A 16,301-nucleotide genomic window follows, 5' to 3' on the forward strand; every position below is an offset into this window, starting at 1 on the left:
AATTCGCGAGTTCTTATTACATACATCCATCTCATTACCTAATTATACCCGTCCACGTGGCACCTCTTTACATTATTGGAAACTCAAATACATATACTGGGCCCCACTCTTTCTTTTAACCCTACAACTACATTAAAAAAACATCATTTGTTAATGTTCCCTTTTTTCGTTCCTCTTTGTCCTCCTGATTATTTTAATTTTTGACTTCCTCTCAACGGCTGTGATTTTCTAGAACTGAAGTTATTCCTATCTTGGGCAATGGTAGACTGACATGTGTATGAACATGCAAAAATTAGCTATGAGCGGTTATACATTAATTTTCCCCTAGTCTTAAAGTGTGAGAATGCCAGAAGCGAGGCAAATGAAGAGCATGAGCTACTGTGTGTCTGTGTGTATGTTATTACCAACTAAGGAATCAAAGTATCTTTGCTGGGTTTAGACTTGTAGAGGAAGAAGAAGAAAAAGACCTACAGCTACAACTACAAGGGTCAAACAAGACAGTGACAACTGGTCAAACTGGTGTTCAAAATCTTTACCTTAGATTTTATCCTTCAAAGAAAAAAAGGTATTCTTGAGCTACCTAATCAAATCTTTCTTTGATTTTTACAGTTTTCCTATGTTTGTTTTTACCTAAATCCTCATTTTTTCATATGGGTTTTACTTTTTGTTAATGAAAATGAGTTAAAGATTCGATTTTTTAGGCATGGTGTTGAGAAAGATTGGATTTTTGAGAGTGAGAAAATGTGCACATTTTATTTTCATAATGCCCTCTTTTGGGGTTTCTCTAACCATAGCATTTATGTTAGTACTAATATGAATTTGAAAAAGCTGATCTTTGAACTTTTGAGTTTGAGTTATTGGTTGCTAAAGACTGTGACTTATCTTTTGCAATTCCCTTTCTTGATTCAGATTGTTACCCTTATTTTTGGATGTTATGTATAAACTAGCTAATTAAGCTGCTAGGAAGTTGTTTACTTTGGTTCTGCTTGTCTAATTTGTCTCCATTCTGGGTGTTGCTGTCTGCATATATTAGTAGACATATAGAGGAAGTAGCTGAAATTTGTGAACTTATAGTGTTATGTCTTAAAGATTGTAATAAAAGAGTCATTTAGCCATTTATTGTCTGAGGGAATGACTATTTTGTATGGTCAGTTTACAATATTCCGGATATAATATTGTATCCACAGATAAGTACCTCCCTCCCTCCTACCGACCCCTCATTATGCACATTATTGTCTAGCCGTTTGTGTGCATCTTACTAGAGTTTATGTTACTATCCTAATCAACTTGAAGTTAATAGAACATAATAGTAAATAGAACATTCAAGTGCAAATATACAAATGCGTTTTGAAGTTAATGGAAATTGAGAAAAGGAGAGAGAAAATTGGGGTGGGTTGTGGAGGTTTTCAAGAGGGAGAAATCGTAGTTTACTAGTTTATGCTTGCTTCCAAGGTAGTTATGAACATAACTCATCAGCTAAAAACTTACTTAAAATAACAGTGGTTTGAACTTGCTAGAAATGTGTATTGGCTCTTTCCATCTTGCATTTTAATCTCTTGTGTTGAGTAACGTAGGAAGAATGACACGTTGGGGAGAGAAGGATGAAATCTTTGGAGACATGTTTGATATGAAAAAGCTAGCTTTATGCTCAGATAGTGGCAAGAGAGAATGGATTGGATTAATAGATAAATGCTTTTAATAGGTCAAAGATTCATCAACTTTGGGTTTAACATAGCTAGCTTTTATTTTTTGAGAAAAACTTGCTTTTTTGTTTATCTCACAGCGCTTACTTTGTTCACTAATAAAATGTGTAAAACTAAAGCTATTCTGTGTCTTCTCTAATAATTATTCAGTGCGCTATATGTTCTATCAGTTTATGTGTAATTATTTTGTGGAGTTCAAACTTCTTATACTTTTTACTTGTATTTGCATAATATTGGCATGAGATGAGCTTAAATGGAGTAACGTGGTCAGTGAGGATTCATATAGCTGGCCCCAACTTATTTGAGACTGGGGCATAGTTGTTCTTGTAAATGTTATGCAGAATTCAGTTAATGTGTAAAAATGTGAGATCTGAAAATTATTCCGGACGGCTGTCAGATAATTGTATAAGTGGGCCTCATATTTGTAGTATTTGATTCAAAAGAACCTTTAGCGAGACAAGCACAATATTGATGGCGAAATTTAGTTTTCCCATTAGGATACTAAGTTGAGATCATTTACAAATGGCAACTAATTATGCTTTCTCCTGTCTCAAAGACAACATAGTTGGGCATGATAGTCAAATTTACATGATCACAACCATGAAACTTAAAGTGATTTTGCATTAGTTCTGAATCTCGGATATCTTTTAAGTTATAACGAGTAAAACAAACTTGAGCTATTTGATTTCGTTCATACCTAAAAACTGAGTACCTTTTGCTCTACTTGAGCATCATAGATACGTGACCAGCACCAAGAAACTCATGATTTTGCTTGGATTCTGAACCATGAGTATATTCTGAAAAAACAAAAAAACTTAAAGTTTCGATGATAAATAGACAATCAGGGCGAAGAAGCACCATGAGCTTTATGCGATATAATTTCAAGCTCAGGAAGACAAAAATTAGGTCTAGGTTTTGAGGCATTTTTGGTTATAGAAACCTCTATTCACCTGGCACTTCTGCGTTCTCTTTGTTTCAAAGATATAGCTGATATGGATAAGCGTAAAGCTGTCTACACCTAAATGCATTTAAATAGCCTGTGATTGTGATTATCTTATAGCTTCCCGAGGTGGGGCTCTAGCATGACCTCTCTAAGAACTTCTACTTAGGTGGTCCATCTAAGAATGTTTTAAAAATAAGCAAAATTAGAAGGTGCGTTTAAACAGATTTTTGGGAATGTTCTGAGAGAAGTTCGCTGTACAGCAAAAGCATGTTTGGATAGCTGTTATTTATTTTATTGTAGTCATTTATTCTCCAAGAAGTGGAGCCTTGGAGCAACGATAAAGTGGTCTCCGTGTGACCTATAGGTCACAGGTTTGAGCCGTGGAAGCAGCTACTAATGCTTGCATAGGAGTAGGCTATCTACACCACACCCCATGGGTGCAGCCCTCCACCGGACCCTGCATGAACACGGGATTTTTTGTGCACCGAGATGCCTTTTTTAGTCATTTATTCTCCAAGGTTTATTAGATAAGAAATCATTTTGCAAGATTGCTGCTACTAGAATATCCAAAGTTCGATACTTCTTCCTGAAAGGGAAATAGGGTTAATCAAGGTTGTTATATTTTTGTTGCCATACATTTGGATTATTTACTTTTCATAAGTTGGGTTACAATGATAAGCACCTGCTTGATTTCACAGATAATGTGGTGCTGGAATCATCTAACATGAACATTGCAAAATTTTGCTGCCGGTTTACTTGGGCTTTTGTAGCTAGGTAGATCAGGCTAGCTACAAAAGGTTTAGCAAGATAGTTGGACATGAATTTGCTGGTGAGAAGATGCTTCAGCCAAGGGAAACCGACATTCCTGCTTTATTTTTGGTCCTGGTTGTGCTTCCCCTGGTTTCTTATATCCTTCTAGGCAAATGGAATGAGGCAGCCAAAAAGAAAGAGAGGGTTGGTTTGCTGGCTCAACGGGCTGCTGAAGAAGCTTTTAAGTCAGAAACTGTGCCTGCTGTAAGTATTATCCCTACCCCTCTTGTGCCTTTGCCAAGCAGTGCAATTCATCAGTGTGCAAGATGCCATAGTCCAGCCACAACTCGGTGCTCTCAATGCAAATCTGTTCGATATTGGTATGATCAAGTTCTTTTCGTGTACTTGTGTTCTAACTGTATGAAGTTTTTTACAGAATTAGCAAACAGTGGAAAGCAGGATGTACCAAAAATAAGAATGTTTTCTTGTCTAAGATTGTGAAATGGCCCGTCTTCGCTCTCTCAGTCTCTTCTCCGTTTCTATATTTAATTCTCTTTTTTCGTCTTGGATAGGTGAAATGGCTTGTCTTGTAACTATATAGCTATATATTCCGTCTCAGCCCATTTTTAGGGTGCGAAAGGCACTCTGAGGTGTCCCCCAAGGTGAAAATAATATACCCCTCAGGTTATTCTTCATATATCCACAATGGCAGATTTAAGAATTTTTTAAATGATTCCTTCTTCAACCTTTAGACGAGGACCCACAAAATGCACAAGGGAGATGAAAATTTCCTGTTAGAACTCCATAGCTTCTGAATACTGTTATACAACCGACGTAGAGATGGACCTTAGAACAGTGAGATGTAACAAATTGGATATACAGATGTAGTTTTTTTAATTAGTGTCAAGTGACCAACTTACCAAAGTGCCTTTTCTTTGACGGACATCCTCTTCTCAATTACTTCATGAACTAATTCCACTGTCCACTTCCTCAGCCTTTGTGCTTTTGGTCCCAAACAAATAAGGGGGAGGACTGCAGTCCTACTCCCCAAGTTAAAAGCCCATGCCTACATCTATTGCAAGTTCTGAAGACTGAAGATACTTAGTCATCCTCTTGTATTATGTCATTAAGATAATGAACTGTTTCATGGAAACACAATCTTTCTAGGGTACGAGGACAGGTTTTGAGACACATCAGATCCTTGAATTAAAACTAAAGTAGTGAGTGTAAGTAGCCTATGATAGAGACAACATTATCTTGTTTCTATATTTTCCACGTTAGGAGCAGTCAACCCATCTTGGAAGAATTAATGATGAGCAAAAACCTCCTCCCTCGTTAAAGAGAGATTCAGCAAAAATGAAATAAGTGAGGAAGCAAGTAGGTGGGTGGGTGGGTGGGGGGGGGGGGGAGAGGTGGTGGCAAGACGTTTGGTTGAGTTTTGAGTGTGAATAAAAAGGGATTAGATGAGGCTGTAATAATATGATAGTTTACAGAAACCTGTGACATGTTTTTCTTGACGTAAAAAAGCCGATCGCTAGCAGCATTTGGAGCACAATAAAATTTTTCTAACGCTTATGTTTTTTCTCTGTTGTCTCATCAGACTTTGTGAGCCAACTGTTATTCTTATCTAATGATGAAGATTGTGCAGCTCAGGGAAGTGTCAGATTCTCCACTGGAGACAGGTTCACAAGCTAGAGTGTCATCAATTGGGTAACAACTGCAACAGCTCATTCTCTCAGTCTGCATTGACTGATGAATTCCCGGGACGAGTGTCATTTGATAGTTATGTTGAAGCGCAGTACAGTGACGGCAACATTAATCAGTCATGGCTTGGCAAAGCTCCTCCAGATGGTGTCTCTGAAACATCCATTATCACACCACTCACCCCTACTGCTGTTAGTATGGTAATGGATACATCAGTAGCTCCAAAAGTTGGGATACGACCTGTAGACAAGAGACTACATAAAGGCAACAGAGACATATTAAGAAGAGGGGAAGGAACCATGTCCGAGAGTTCTGAGCAAGCCTCTCAATCTAGGGTTACTACTTCCCCCTCATGTGCTATCTCTTCAACAGAACGTTCTATGAACCAGAAGGTTATCTCTTTTCTAACAGAAAGTGCAAAAGTTTTTGTTTGCTTCTTAATTTGCCTAAGCTGAGTTCTCTTTTGTTGCAGTCAAGAGAAAGTGAGTCCATGTTTTCGGAACATGATAGCATCGCGGATGGATTCAATAGTGAACAAGCTGATTTGATGAGTACAATGGGAGAACGCCATATGTTACAAAAGCAGAGGGAACACATCTCAAGAAATCATCGTCACATTTCAAGTTCATTGAATCTAGAAGGCCATGAAATGAGTGCATGCAAGAATCAGAAGGAGTTGATTGATGAAGAAAGTCTTATACGAGAAGGCATCATTACCAGCACTCAGGCAATTCCATTGACTTGCACTCATGGAAAGACTTCAACAAGGAGAAGCAGTAGAGTGAAAAGTGCATCACATTCTCAAGTAGCAAAGTCCCATAGAACGCCCAAAATATCAAGAGAAGAAATGTGTTCAGGTTTGGAAGGAAACAGCCACAATATCGACGAGTCAAGTACGTTTCTTTGATGATTACGATATGCTAATAGCTGCATGTTGCTCTTTCATTTTACTGAGTCCTCACGATGCAGAAAATGCTAGAAGAAAGGATGCCGTCCCTCCACAAACAGGCAATGGGGTTGCAAACATGGGCATTATGAGAATGTTTGGTCTGGTTAAATCATCAAAAGTTGATAGACATCAATCCATAGAATCCAGGGCTGACAAACACAAGAAACTAAAGGTCGGTTTTCATTCAATAGACTAACTTTAACAATTAAAGAAAATAAAGGTAATTTTTTATTGAGAATCACCTAGGTTCGGAGAAACTCTTTTAATTGATTAACAATAAAGCCTGATTAACATGGTGTTCTTGAGAAATCTAAGTTGCAGTTGATTCATGATGTTGTTGGCTTGTTTTGGGCTTTGACATGAGCCATTAATAATCGTCTAATGAACAGATGCTGTTTCCTTATGAAGAATTTGTGAAGTTATTTGAATATGAAGACTTCACTTTGTTGCCTAGAGGTATCATAAATTGCGGGAATAGGTAATGTTTCAGACGTCTTTACCCTTGTGCCTCATTTATTTTTGTTGTTTATTAAAATAAAAAAAAACTGAATGCATCCTAAACAGAAATTAGTCCAATTGGTAATTTTGCCTGAACATTAGCAAGTCAATTACAGCGGTTGTTGATTCATTTTGCAGTTGTTATGCCAATGCTGTCTTGCAGTGTCTGACCTTCACAAAGCCTTTAACAATCTACCTGCTTCGCAGATCACATTCTAGAACTTGTAATTTCATCACTCCTTTAATCACTCCCGTTCTGTTTCTTTTTAAACAAATTGCAAAATTCATCTATTACATGTACATCAGACTGCAGGAGAGATTGGTGCCTTATGTGTGAACTTGAGCAACATGTGATGTTGTTAAGAGAAAGTGGAGGTCCTCTGTCGCCAAGCAGGATTCTTTTGCATATGCGGAGCATTAATGGCCAGATTGGCAATGGCAGTCAGGAAGATGCTCACGAGTTTTTAAGGTCTGCAGGAAATAACATTTTTATCTCTCTCTGCTAATCTCAATGATGAAAACAAATATCTATGCAGAACTAAGGTTATTTTGTAATTTCTTGGGACGTAATAAAGAAGTGTTTTCTTTAATGACTTTAGTGGAAGCTTGATTTTTTCTTTTTTACCTATTTGTGTATTAATAGTTGTTCTATATGCGTGCAGGCTTCTTGTTGCTTCTATGCAATCTATATGCTTGGAGGCATTGGGTGGAGAAAATGCTGTTGATCCAAGATTGCAGGAAACGACCTTTATACAACACACTTTCGGAGGGCGTCTTAGATCTAAGGTCTAATATTGCTAGTCCTGTTGACTTATTTCATAGTGGAAAATTGAAAGAACTTTATTCTTTCTTTTTTACTTTTACCTAGTAGCTTTATGTCTTATTATGCCAGGTCAAATGCCTGAGATGCCACCACGAGTCGGAGTGCTACGAAAATATCATGGATCTCTCATTGGAGATCTTTGGTTGGGTTGAGTCACTTGAAGATGCATTGACGCAGTTTACAAGTCCCGAAGATCTTGATGGGGAAAACATGTATAGATGCGGAAGGTATGTGAGCTTGCTTTGCTGATTCCCACATTTAGATTGCTTACCCATTGGACATGCATATTACTTCTTGAAATTGAAGTGACTTTTCTGCTCATATTTCCTTAAAAGGTGCGCTTGTTATGTTCGTGCACAAAAGCAGTTGAGCATACAGGAGGCTCCAAATATCTTGACTATTGTCTTGAAGAGATTTCAGGTACTGCCTTTTACAGATGTCACTTGTTAGGCATTTGTTTTTTTATCAAGAAGGCTGCTGTCTCTTTTAAACCAAGAAGTAGTGTCAGTTCTCTGTTTTCACTACTAGTTACTTCCTCTATGATTTTTGCTGGTTATCTGAGAGGATTAGAAGACAATGTCGAAGCTGTCCTAAATGTCAAACAAATGTTTTACCTATATACCTCTAATTCAACAAGCCCGGTTTCTAGTAATATCGGAACTACTATTTATGTCTCATTCCCGAAAGGCACGCTATTGAAATTTGAATCTATTGTGTATGTCTCATTTCTAAAGTCAAAAAAGAGTTTCAGCCATGATGTAACTTTCCTTTTTTAAGTTCTGGGCACTTAAAAGTCTTACAGTCTACATTTTGCTGTTTTAAATATTCTCAACTGTTGTTTAACTTCTCTTCTATAATTATCAGGAAGGAAGTTATGGGAAGATAAATAAGTGCATCACTTTTCCAGATATGCTGGATATGATACCATTTATGACTGCGACAGATGACATTCCTCCACTTTACATGCTTTATGCTGTTGTTGTGCACTTGGATACCTTAAATGCATCATTTTCCGGGCATTACATATCCTACGTGAAGGATCTACACCGACAAGGCAATTGGTTCAGGATTGATGATACTGAGGTAGTTTGATGCCTAGAGTTTCTGAGATTCAGATGTTTTTATTTTGCTTGCCCCCCCCCCCCCCCCCCCCCCCAAAAAAAAAAAAAAGAAAAAGACACTTGTGTGGATTATGCTCAATAGGGGATGAAAATGAACTTAATCACTTACGACATGGTTAGCCATTTAATCTCACTCTTCAATCATTAAAGAAGAAATGCTTATATGGGAAAAAATTGTAAAACTTTTGCTTTTTCATGTTTCCACATTTTCTGTTTCTTGAACTAGATTTCCATGTTTCATTTTCCTTGGTTTCAAGAGATGGGAAAGATAGGTAGGAAAATAGAGTTTAGTGGTTCCAAAACTAATTTTGCAAGCCTGCAAATTCTGTCTCATTGAACTGGTAGGAGGTTGCTAGCTGTGGAATACACCAGGAATAAATATCTGAGAAACTTGTATGCGTCCACATTAATTAGAATCAGGATGTGATTGATGATATTCTTTTCTCTCCTTGGAAGTGTTTCTTTTTCCTTCATATGGATCATGCCATTCAGACCCAGTGGTTAACGATAATTGAATTTCCAACGGTTAGTTATATGTTTCTTGGCTGGCCATGCCATGAGAAATATAGGTATTAAAGCAAGAGGCACCGCTATTTTCAGACATATCTGATCAAAAATCGTTTTTACTTATCAAAAGGTATTGGAGCAAGAGGCATTTAAGTGTTTTTTGAGGAATAGTAGATGTCTGCTTGTTTATTCGTGAATAACCTGTGTTGTGATGAGGACATCCATGATATCAGATTATTCGGTCTTCTGGTCGACCTGTTTGTAATGCACGATAAGGCAGTTGCCTTTCTAGTTTCTTGACACTTTGCTTCACCTGCCATAATGGATAAGTTGAATTTTAGTGTATATACAGCAATTTGGTGATTGACTGTGCACTTTGGGAAACCATGCTAGTAATGATGAATGTTAAGATTCATTTATGCTTGCTAATGTCTTTTTGAGAAATTATGCATCTTTCGTGACAATGCTAGTAGGTAGCTGCATGAATGGTGGATTTCATGACTTTTTGTGCTTGTTACATGTCTTTGCTTTAGTATCTTGTCATACTTCTCACAAGATGCATATCCTGACGCCAGGTCCAGCCTGTATCCATGAGCCAGGTGATGTCGGAGGGAGCATATATCTTATTCTATAAGAGGTAAAGCACTGCAGAGCTTTGATGTTACCTAAGGCACCGTAGGAATTAAACGCTGGAGATCAATTTGGCCAATACATATTTGTTGTTGCATGCTGGCTTTTGTTGTCATTATCTATTATTTAAGCTACCTCACAATCTTTCTGATGTAAAGATCCCTTTATTGAGATAGTATAAAATTTTGTAGATCATATCCACGGCCAGCTAGAAGGATTAGCCGAAGACAAGCTCCTGGGATTTTAAAGCACTGCCCACCAAAATCAACAAAGACTTCTAGGCCAGAGCAGATAAAAGCAGAGCATCATTTTGTTGGTGTGGATCCTTATACGAATCACAGACCGGAACTGAACGGCAACATCATTGATTGCACCTCCGGTGGAATTGTCAGGAATGCCAATAGAAATAGACCGCCGGTTGTGGGAACTTACACGGAGTCAATGACCGCAGAATTTTCAGATGCTACATCAAGTGACTGGTCCCTCTTTACAAGCTCAGATGAAGCGTCATTTACAACTGAGAGTACCAGAGACTCTTTTAGCACTGTTGATTATGCGGATGCAAGCGCTACTGATCCATTCTCTTCAATCATCAACAGCTTATGCGCATCAGACCGTTCCTCTAACAGAACTGTCGCGTGTAGTATGTTTTCGAGTAGTAAACCACATACAAGATTCTTTTCAGAAAGGAAGGGTTCTGTTTTGGATTCAAGTGTGGCTGCCGGACGCCTTGATCGAGTGCACGGTGCTAGAGTTCCAAGACAGGTCTTTGTTCCTCCTTCTGAAGGTTTTCATAGTGATAGTAGTACTGGTGTAAATGTAAAATATGGTAGTGAGCCTAGATTTGGACCTCATCAAACTTACTTTCCATCTAATGTTTAATTTCTTGGAATTCCAAGTCATTATATGTCGAATTAGCTAGGTACAAGTTGTGCTTCTATTTTGCCAATCAATATTTTATTGAATGGAGCACATCAATCGTTTGTCAGTTCAAGAAAACAAGTAGTCATTGCTCTTAGTTCTTAGTTGTAAATATGCTTGCTGTATCCAAGTTTTTAACACACTTGTGCGTTAAATAATCTCCATAGTTGCAGCCTCCCCCTCCCCTAAACCATAAAGAATAACAAGTTCTTTTGTTCTTTGTAATGAAGTGGAATCTTCGTGCAATGCTAAGAGTAGTTGATATGTGACCAGGAGGTTACGGGATCAAGTTGTGAAAATATCTTATTGAAATGGAAGGTAAAACTGCATACATACAATAAACTCAATATGGTCTAGCCCTTTTCCATATATATCGGATTATTTTGAAAGGTCTTGAAAGAGGTATCTTAACCACTAAATCCTCAGAATCAGATTGTATTATACAACCTATCTTATTTGCTATATATAATGTAGCGTTGTGGTCATACAAAACTGCTGTTTAATAATACAAACCCAAGAAAATAAGATAGTTTCATGTCTCCTGAAATGTTAAAGAGTCCAGAATAAGAGCCTCTCAAATGGCAGATGCTTTGTCCAAATCAAAAGTAAACCAAATCTCATTAACCCTGTCCTTGAACTCAAATGGAGAGTTGTATCCCGCCACTGTATACATGGTAGTGTTATCTGCAGCATGGCTTTTTTCAACAGCAGCTGCCCATTTAGTGTCAGCAATACTAGCACTCAAAGCAGCAGCTTCTTTTGCAACATCAACATCAGCTACAAATCCGCCGAATTGCCTGACGGCCACATAAGTATTGCTCCATTTTTGGACGTGAAGGCCTTTAGCTGGAGGAGGATTTGGTTGGTTCTTCTTTGGTACATAGAAGCTCACAACAAATGAAGATGCACAAAATGGTCCATCACTTGGTTTTACTTGAGTGATAACTGGAGCTGTCATCTCTATTTTCTCCTGGTAACTGTTCTTCCCTTGAATGTAATCGAATAGCCTGCCAAGGCAAAGTTCACAACGACCCCTTTTATGTTTTCGCGAATAGATACACTAACATTTTGAGTATAAAAACCAAGCTCACCCGAAAATATTCTACTGACTAACAGTGCAAAAGAACTTTTACGCTTTCAATAATCATATCCATAAAAAGTGAGATTAGTATTCATCCATAAAAAGTGAGATTACTATCTTGAAAAACCACGCAGGTTACGTGCTTGAAAAAGTTGAATTGAATACTTTACATTATCAGCATATATAAGTCAAATCGTTTACAGATAACTATCTTTTTTTTTTCTTCTTCTTCTTTTAATAGTCGATTAATTTCAATTGATTGAAATGTAAGTAACCCTTAGTTGTTTTCTTAAGGAATCTTGGACAGAAAACAGACATGCTTTAATTGGTATTGCACAGTAGCTAACGTATCCAAATATGCAACACAACCGAAAGGAATTCATGACCAAAAAGAAGGAAAAAAACCATAGATACCTGAGGAAACCAGTTCTGGTGGCGGAATAAAGATTAATATCATCAATGGGTGCAGTAGACATCCACATGGATGAATTGTAACGACGAATTTCATAGTCTTTACCAGATTGAATCAAGTCATAATTTGGGCACTCAATTCGGTTACAGGTTGGAGGATAGAAATCCAATTTCAAATTGTTTGTCCAATGCCCATTGCTTAATTTAGAAACAAGGATGAGAAAGAAAGATAGCCTCGTGAAGAAATTCATAACGCCCTGCATCTTTTGTTTCTTTTTGGTGGTTTAATTGCAGCAGAAATTATAGGGAAAGAGATGAACTGACCAGAATGAATTAGTAATATCTTCATGTATAAATATAAAAGAAAAAGAAAATTATTGTCCAGAGGCCTTGGCTATGCCACGTAGCAGGTAACTTTATCTGAATATTCCAAAGCATAAGAGCCTATCCACCTTCCATTTAGGATAAACGGCGGGTAACAAAAATTTTCCCATAAGTTAAATGTAAGGAAGGGGAAATTAAAAAGAGAAAATAATGCATAATTTGAGATCATCTTATTGTGAATATAGTAGCGTCTTAATTATGGATTACTTGTTTAGTTGTGTCATATGTGTATGTATATTGAGGAGGAAATTATCTCCTCTATTAACCTACGTTTGAATAGAAAAAAATGGTTCTACAAATATTTCCTATATTCTGTTTATAGATCTTTTATATTATTTTTAATTGTTCTCTTATGAAAATAATCATATAATTGAGATATTATTATTTGTACTGGATTAGAAAATTAAATGTTTCCAAATTGAGCATATAAAAGAGTATAGAAAATTTATCGTGAAGCCCGTGCCAAAAGTGTTGTACCACGTGGAGTTAAAAGCTCTTTTGTAGTTTGATAAGTAGATTCAGAATTTAAATTTAACGTATTCAACTTTTAAAATTTTCAATATTGAATTCATTGTGTTGTTAAAATTATAGGTTCAGATCTAATATTTTTTGAGATTTTAACAGTTTTTTACATATATTCTATATAATATATAGAAAGTTATAGGTTTCAATGAAACTTGTACCCGTAATATGTCCACCCCTGCTAAGGGTAATTTCTGAAAATACTTTAAAAAACAGAAGATAACTATACTTAAGCTATAGTTAGATAATGATTAGAAAAGTACCGTAAACTTTATGAAGTAGAATAGGAAATCAACTATTACAATTAATATTTCATGTCTCATTTTATGTGGCATACGTTTTTTTTCTTTTCAGTTTGTCCAAAATAATGGCATTTTTTATAGCACACGAATATTTGTGGTATAATTTAGACTACAAATTCTATAAAAAAATCTTTTTCTTTTTAAAACTCCATATGGAGGCTTTAGCTCCCGTTACTGGGAAGTACCATAGATCAGGTCTCTCTATGTTAAGATTTTGCTGCCTATTTGATGCAAGTTGCATATTTATAATCAATATTGTTTGTATTTGAGCTAAATATCATGAAGATGATGTATGAGACAATTTACAAAGCAATGATTTTATAGGCACATAAATACCTATAGTATATTTTAGACTACAAATTTTAAAAGTTTTTTTCCTTAAAATTTGTACACAGTCAAACACCATTATCACAAAATGGGACAGAAGGACATATTATACTGTGTCTTAGTTACTTTAACCATCAGTAGTGGCATCTTCTTTATTTAATTAATTAAATTAGGAGTAATTTCTAACTAATCACTAATATACCAACATAGATAGAATTTGAAGCACAATATAACGATATTTTCATTTAGAGCTTCACAAGCAAGCAATTCATTGGAGAAATAGTTTCTTTATTATTAATATTAATTTCATATCATATATGCATGGAAATAATGAAGCACAAATAAGGAAAAGAAGGAAAATACTTCAAAGCCACGTAAGACGTCGCTGGCAAGAAGAAAAAGAAGACAAAGCATATTTTACTATGACAAGTCTACTAATGGAGATACAAAATATTACGCGTATCATATATAGGAGTAACATCAAAAAATAAAAAGGCACAATTAATGTCATGACCTAAAATTTCCCACCGACGGAACCGTGATGACGCCTAACATTTCACTTGTTAGGCAAGCCAACGTTAGAAAATCGTTAAACCAATTCCTTATTTCCATTCAATAAATAATAATAATTAACTAAGATGAAATATAATACGTACAGAATATTATAAAAGTGTATTAATTACTACCACCCGGATCTGGAGTCACAATTCACGAGCATTCTAGAATTTACTACAATTAATAGTCTGAAAGAAATACAATTGTCTGAATGAAAGAAAACAGTAGGACATAAAAGATAGACGGGGACTTGTGAACATCGACAGATCTAGTTTGAGTCTTCGGACAGCGGACCAATAGCAAATCTCGATCAATCCAGTAAAATAAATGGAGAGCAACTGAAAATATGTAGGGCCTACGTGGCCACAAAACGGAAGTTTCAAGATGCAGCAAACGGAGGCATGGCAATGAAGTGGGGCCTACATGTTCAGGAAAAGTTATCCAAGTTTTTTGTCCAAGAAGACAATAATTCTCACGTGAAACTATCATGTACAACACCTTTAAGCACATAAATACTGTATTTCCAAGAATACCCTCGGTAGCAAGTAGGCATGTTGACGGAGAGGAGCCTGCTAACTCTCACTTATACGATAGTAGAATATTATATATTTTTGTTCGACAAATAAAGTTACAAATGGGTCAATTAATTTTGTGACTTTTTACAAATTTATTTTTAGTTTTGTGATCTATTTTTTTTTAAATATGAGAGATTTACTTTTATTCGTAGGAAACATGTCTTTTACACGTAAGAGATCTAAAAATGTCATTTTTATTAATTTTAAAATTGTGAAGGGGCATGAAGTTGTTAGTGTGTTATTTGTACATCATGCCCCTTTATAATTTTAAATTTTAAAAAATAATTTTTTTAGATCTCTTACGTGAAAAAAATAAAGAGGCAATTTCACTTTTAGCCGCTCGGCTAAAACATTTGACAATTTCTAGCCCACAAATTTATTATGCAAGTTGAAGCCAAAAACTAATTATAATAGCTAGTCAGTGAAATAAAAATCCCACTAGTCGCATTCCAAACCTATGTCAAGTATTTCAAGTGATTTTTGATTTTAGAAATCTCATTTACAGTAATAAAAAATATATCTTCAGACCAAAGCAATGTAAAATATAAAACTATTTCAGTCAAATAAGTTTTTTTCAATTACACAAACAGAACAATTCGGTCAAAAGTCCAAAGAGCTGGTGAATTCAAAAAAAAAAAATTTCAAAAGAGAAAAGCTAAAACAAAATTGCAAAAAAAGACTTCACCAAATTACAAAAGAGAAACCCAATTGTCTTCTCCATAACCATCAAACTTCTTCCTATTATATACAAATTACAATCCCCTTTTTATACGCCCGAGCCCCTCGGGACCTCAACTAAATATACTAACAAGTCCTAAAATATCATACAGACTTAGTCGAGTCTTCAAATCACATCCAACAACACTAAAAATACGAATCACACATAGATTCAAGCCTAATGAACTTTGAAACTTTCAATTTCTACAAACAACACCGGAACCTATCAAATCAAGTTCGATTGACCTCAACTTTTGTACGCAAGTCATAAATGACATAACGGAGCTATAAAAAATTTTAGAAATTGATTCCGATTCCGGTATCAAAAAGTCAACTCCCCGGTCAAACTTCCAAACTTTAAATTCCTATTTTAGCCATTTCAAGCCTAATTTTACTATGAACTTTTAAATAAAATTTTGAACACGCTTCTAAGTCCAAAATCACCATACGGAGATGTTGGAATCATCAAAATTCTATTCCTGGGTCGTTTGCACATAATTCGACATCCAATTACTATTTGAACTTAAACTTTTAATTTCTCATCAAAATTCCATATCTCGGGCTAGGGACCTTGAAATTTGATTTCGGGTATACAACCAAGTCCCAAATCACGATACGGACCTACCAGAACTGTCAAAATACTGATCCGAGTCTGTTTGCTCAAAATGTTGACCAAAGTCAACTCAGTTGAGTTTTAAAACTCTAATTCACATTTTAATCCATTTTTCACATAAAAACTTCCCGAAAAATTTTACGGACTGCGCACACAAGTCGAGTAATGATAAATAGTGCTTTTATAGGTCTTAGAATATAGAATTAATTATTAACTTTAAAGATAACATTTTTGGATCATCGCAAAACGATAGATACATCAAAAC

The 16,301-nt window shown here is 35.9% G+C and overlaps 2 protein-coding genes across 2 annotated transcripts; one reads left to right on the forward strand and one right to left on the reverse strand.

Moving 5' to 3' along the window:
- Positions 1–244: 244 nt before the first annotated feature.
- Positions 245–10,646, forward strand: LOC104103751 (ubiquitin carboxyl-terminal hydrolase 15). Its single transcript, XM_009611682.4, has 14 exons — positions 245–565; positions 3,345–3,776; positions 5,045–5,492; positions 5,573–5,993; positions 6,070–6,221; positions 6,439–6,527; positions 6,686–6,771; positions 6,854–7,016; positions 7,210–7,333; positions 7,440–7,597; positions 7,706–7,790; positions 8,235–8,453; positions 9,574–9,635; positions 9,820–10,646. Exons 2-14 carry the CDS (start codon positions 3,484–3,486, stop codon positions 10,508–10,510), a joined length of 2,991 nt encoding a protein of 996 aa, XP_009609977.1. The 5' UTR covers positions 245–565; positions 3,345–3,483; the 3' UTR covers positions 10,511–10,646.
- A 180-nt stretch (positions 10,647–10,826) lies between these two features.
- On the reverse strand, positions 10,827–12,581 carry LOC104103753 (uncharacterized). The gene is made up of 2 exons (XM_009611683.4): positions 12,045–12,581; positions 10,827–11,556 (listed from the first exon to the last, which is right to left on the reverse strand). The coding sequence occupies exons 1-2, from the start codon at positions 12,302–12,304 to the stop codon at positions 11,124–11,126; spliced, it is 693 nt and encodes a 230-aa protein (XP_009609978.1). The 5' UTR covers positions 12,305–12,581; the 3' UTR covers positions 10,827–11,123.
- Positions 12,582–16,301: the final 3,720 nt, after the last annotated feature.

The sequence above is a fragment of the Nicotiana tomentosiformis genome, chromosome 7 (genome assembly GCF_000390325.3).
Source record: "Nicotiana tomentosiformis chromosome 7, ASM39032v3, whole genome shotgun sequence".
Classification (NCBI taxonomy): domain Eukaryota; kingdom Viridiplantae; phylum Streptophyta; class Magnoliopsida; order Solanales; family Solanaceae; genus Nicotiana; species Nicotiana tomentosiformis.

What these genes read in the sequence shown, in the direction of transcription:
- LOC104103753 (XM_009611683.4), bottom strand. Translation starts at nt 12,304, where the DNA reads ATGCAGGGCGTTATGAATTTCTTCACGAGGCTATCTTTCTTTCTCATC. An exon ending in ACCAGAACTGGTTTCCTCAG is followed by an intron (nt 11,557 to 12,044) that starts GTATCTATGGTT and finishes TTGCCTTGGCAG; the next exon opens with GCTATTCGATTACATTCAAG.
- LOC104103751 (XM_009611682.4), top strand. Translation starts at nt 3,484, where the DNA reads ATGCTTCAGCCAAGGGAAACCGACATTCCTGCTTTATTTTTGGTCCTG. An exon ending in CCACAATATCGACGAGTCAA is followed by an intron (nt 5,994 to 6,069) that starts GTACGTTTCTTT and finishes CTCACGATGCAG; the next exon opens with AAAATGCTAGAAGAAAGGAT. An exon ending in CAGATCACATTCTAGAACTT is followed by an intron (nt 6,772 to 6,853) that starts GTAATTTCATCA and finishes CATGTACATCAG; the next exon opens with ACTGCAGGAGAGATTGGTGC.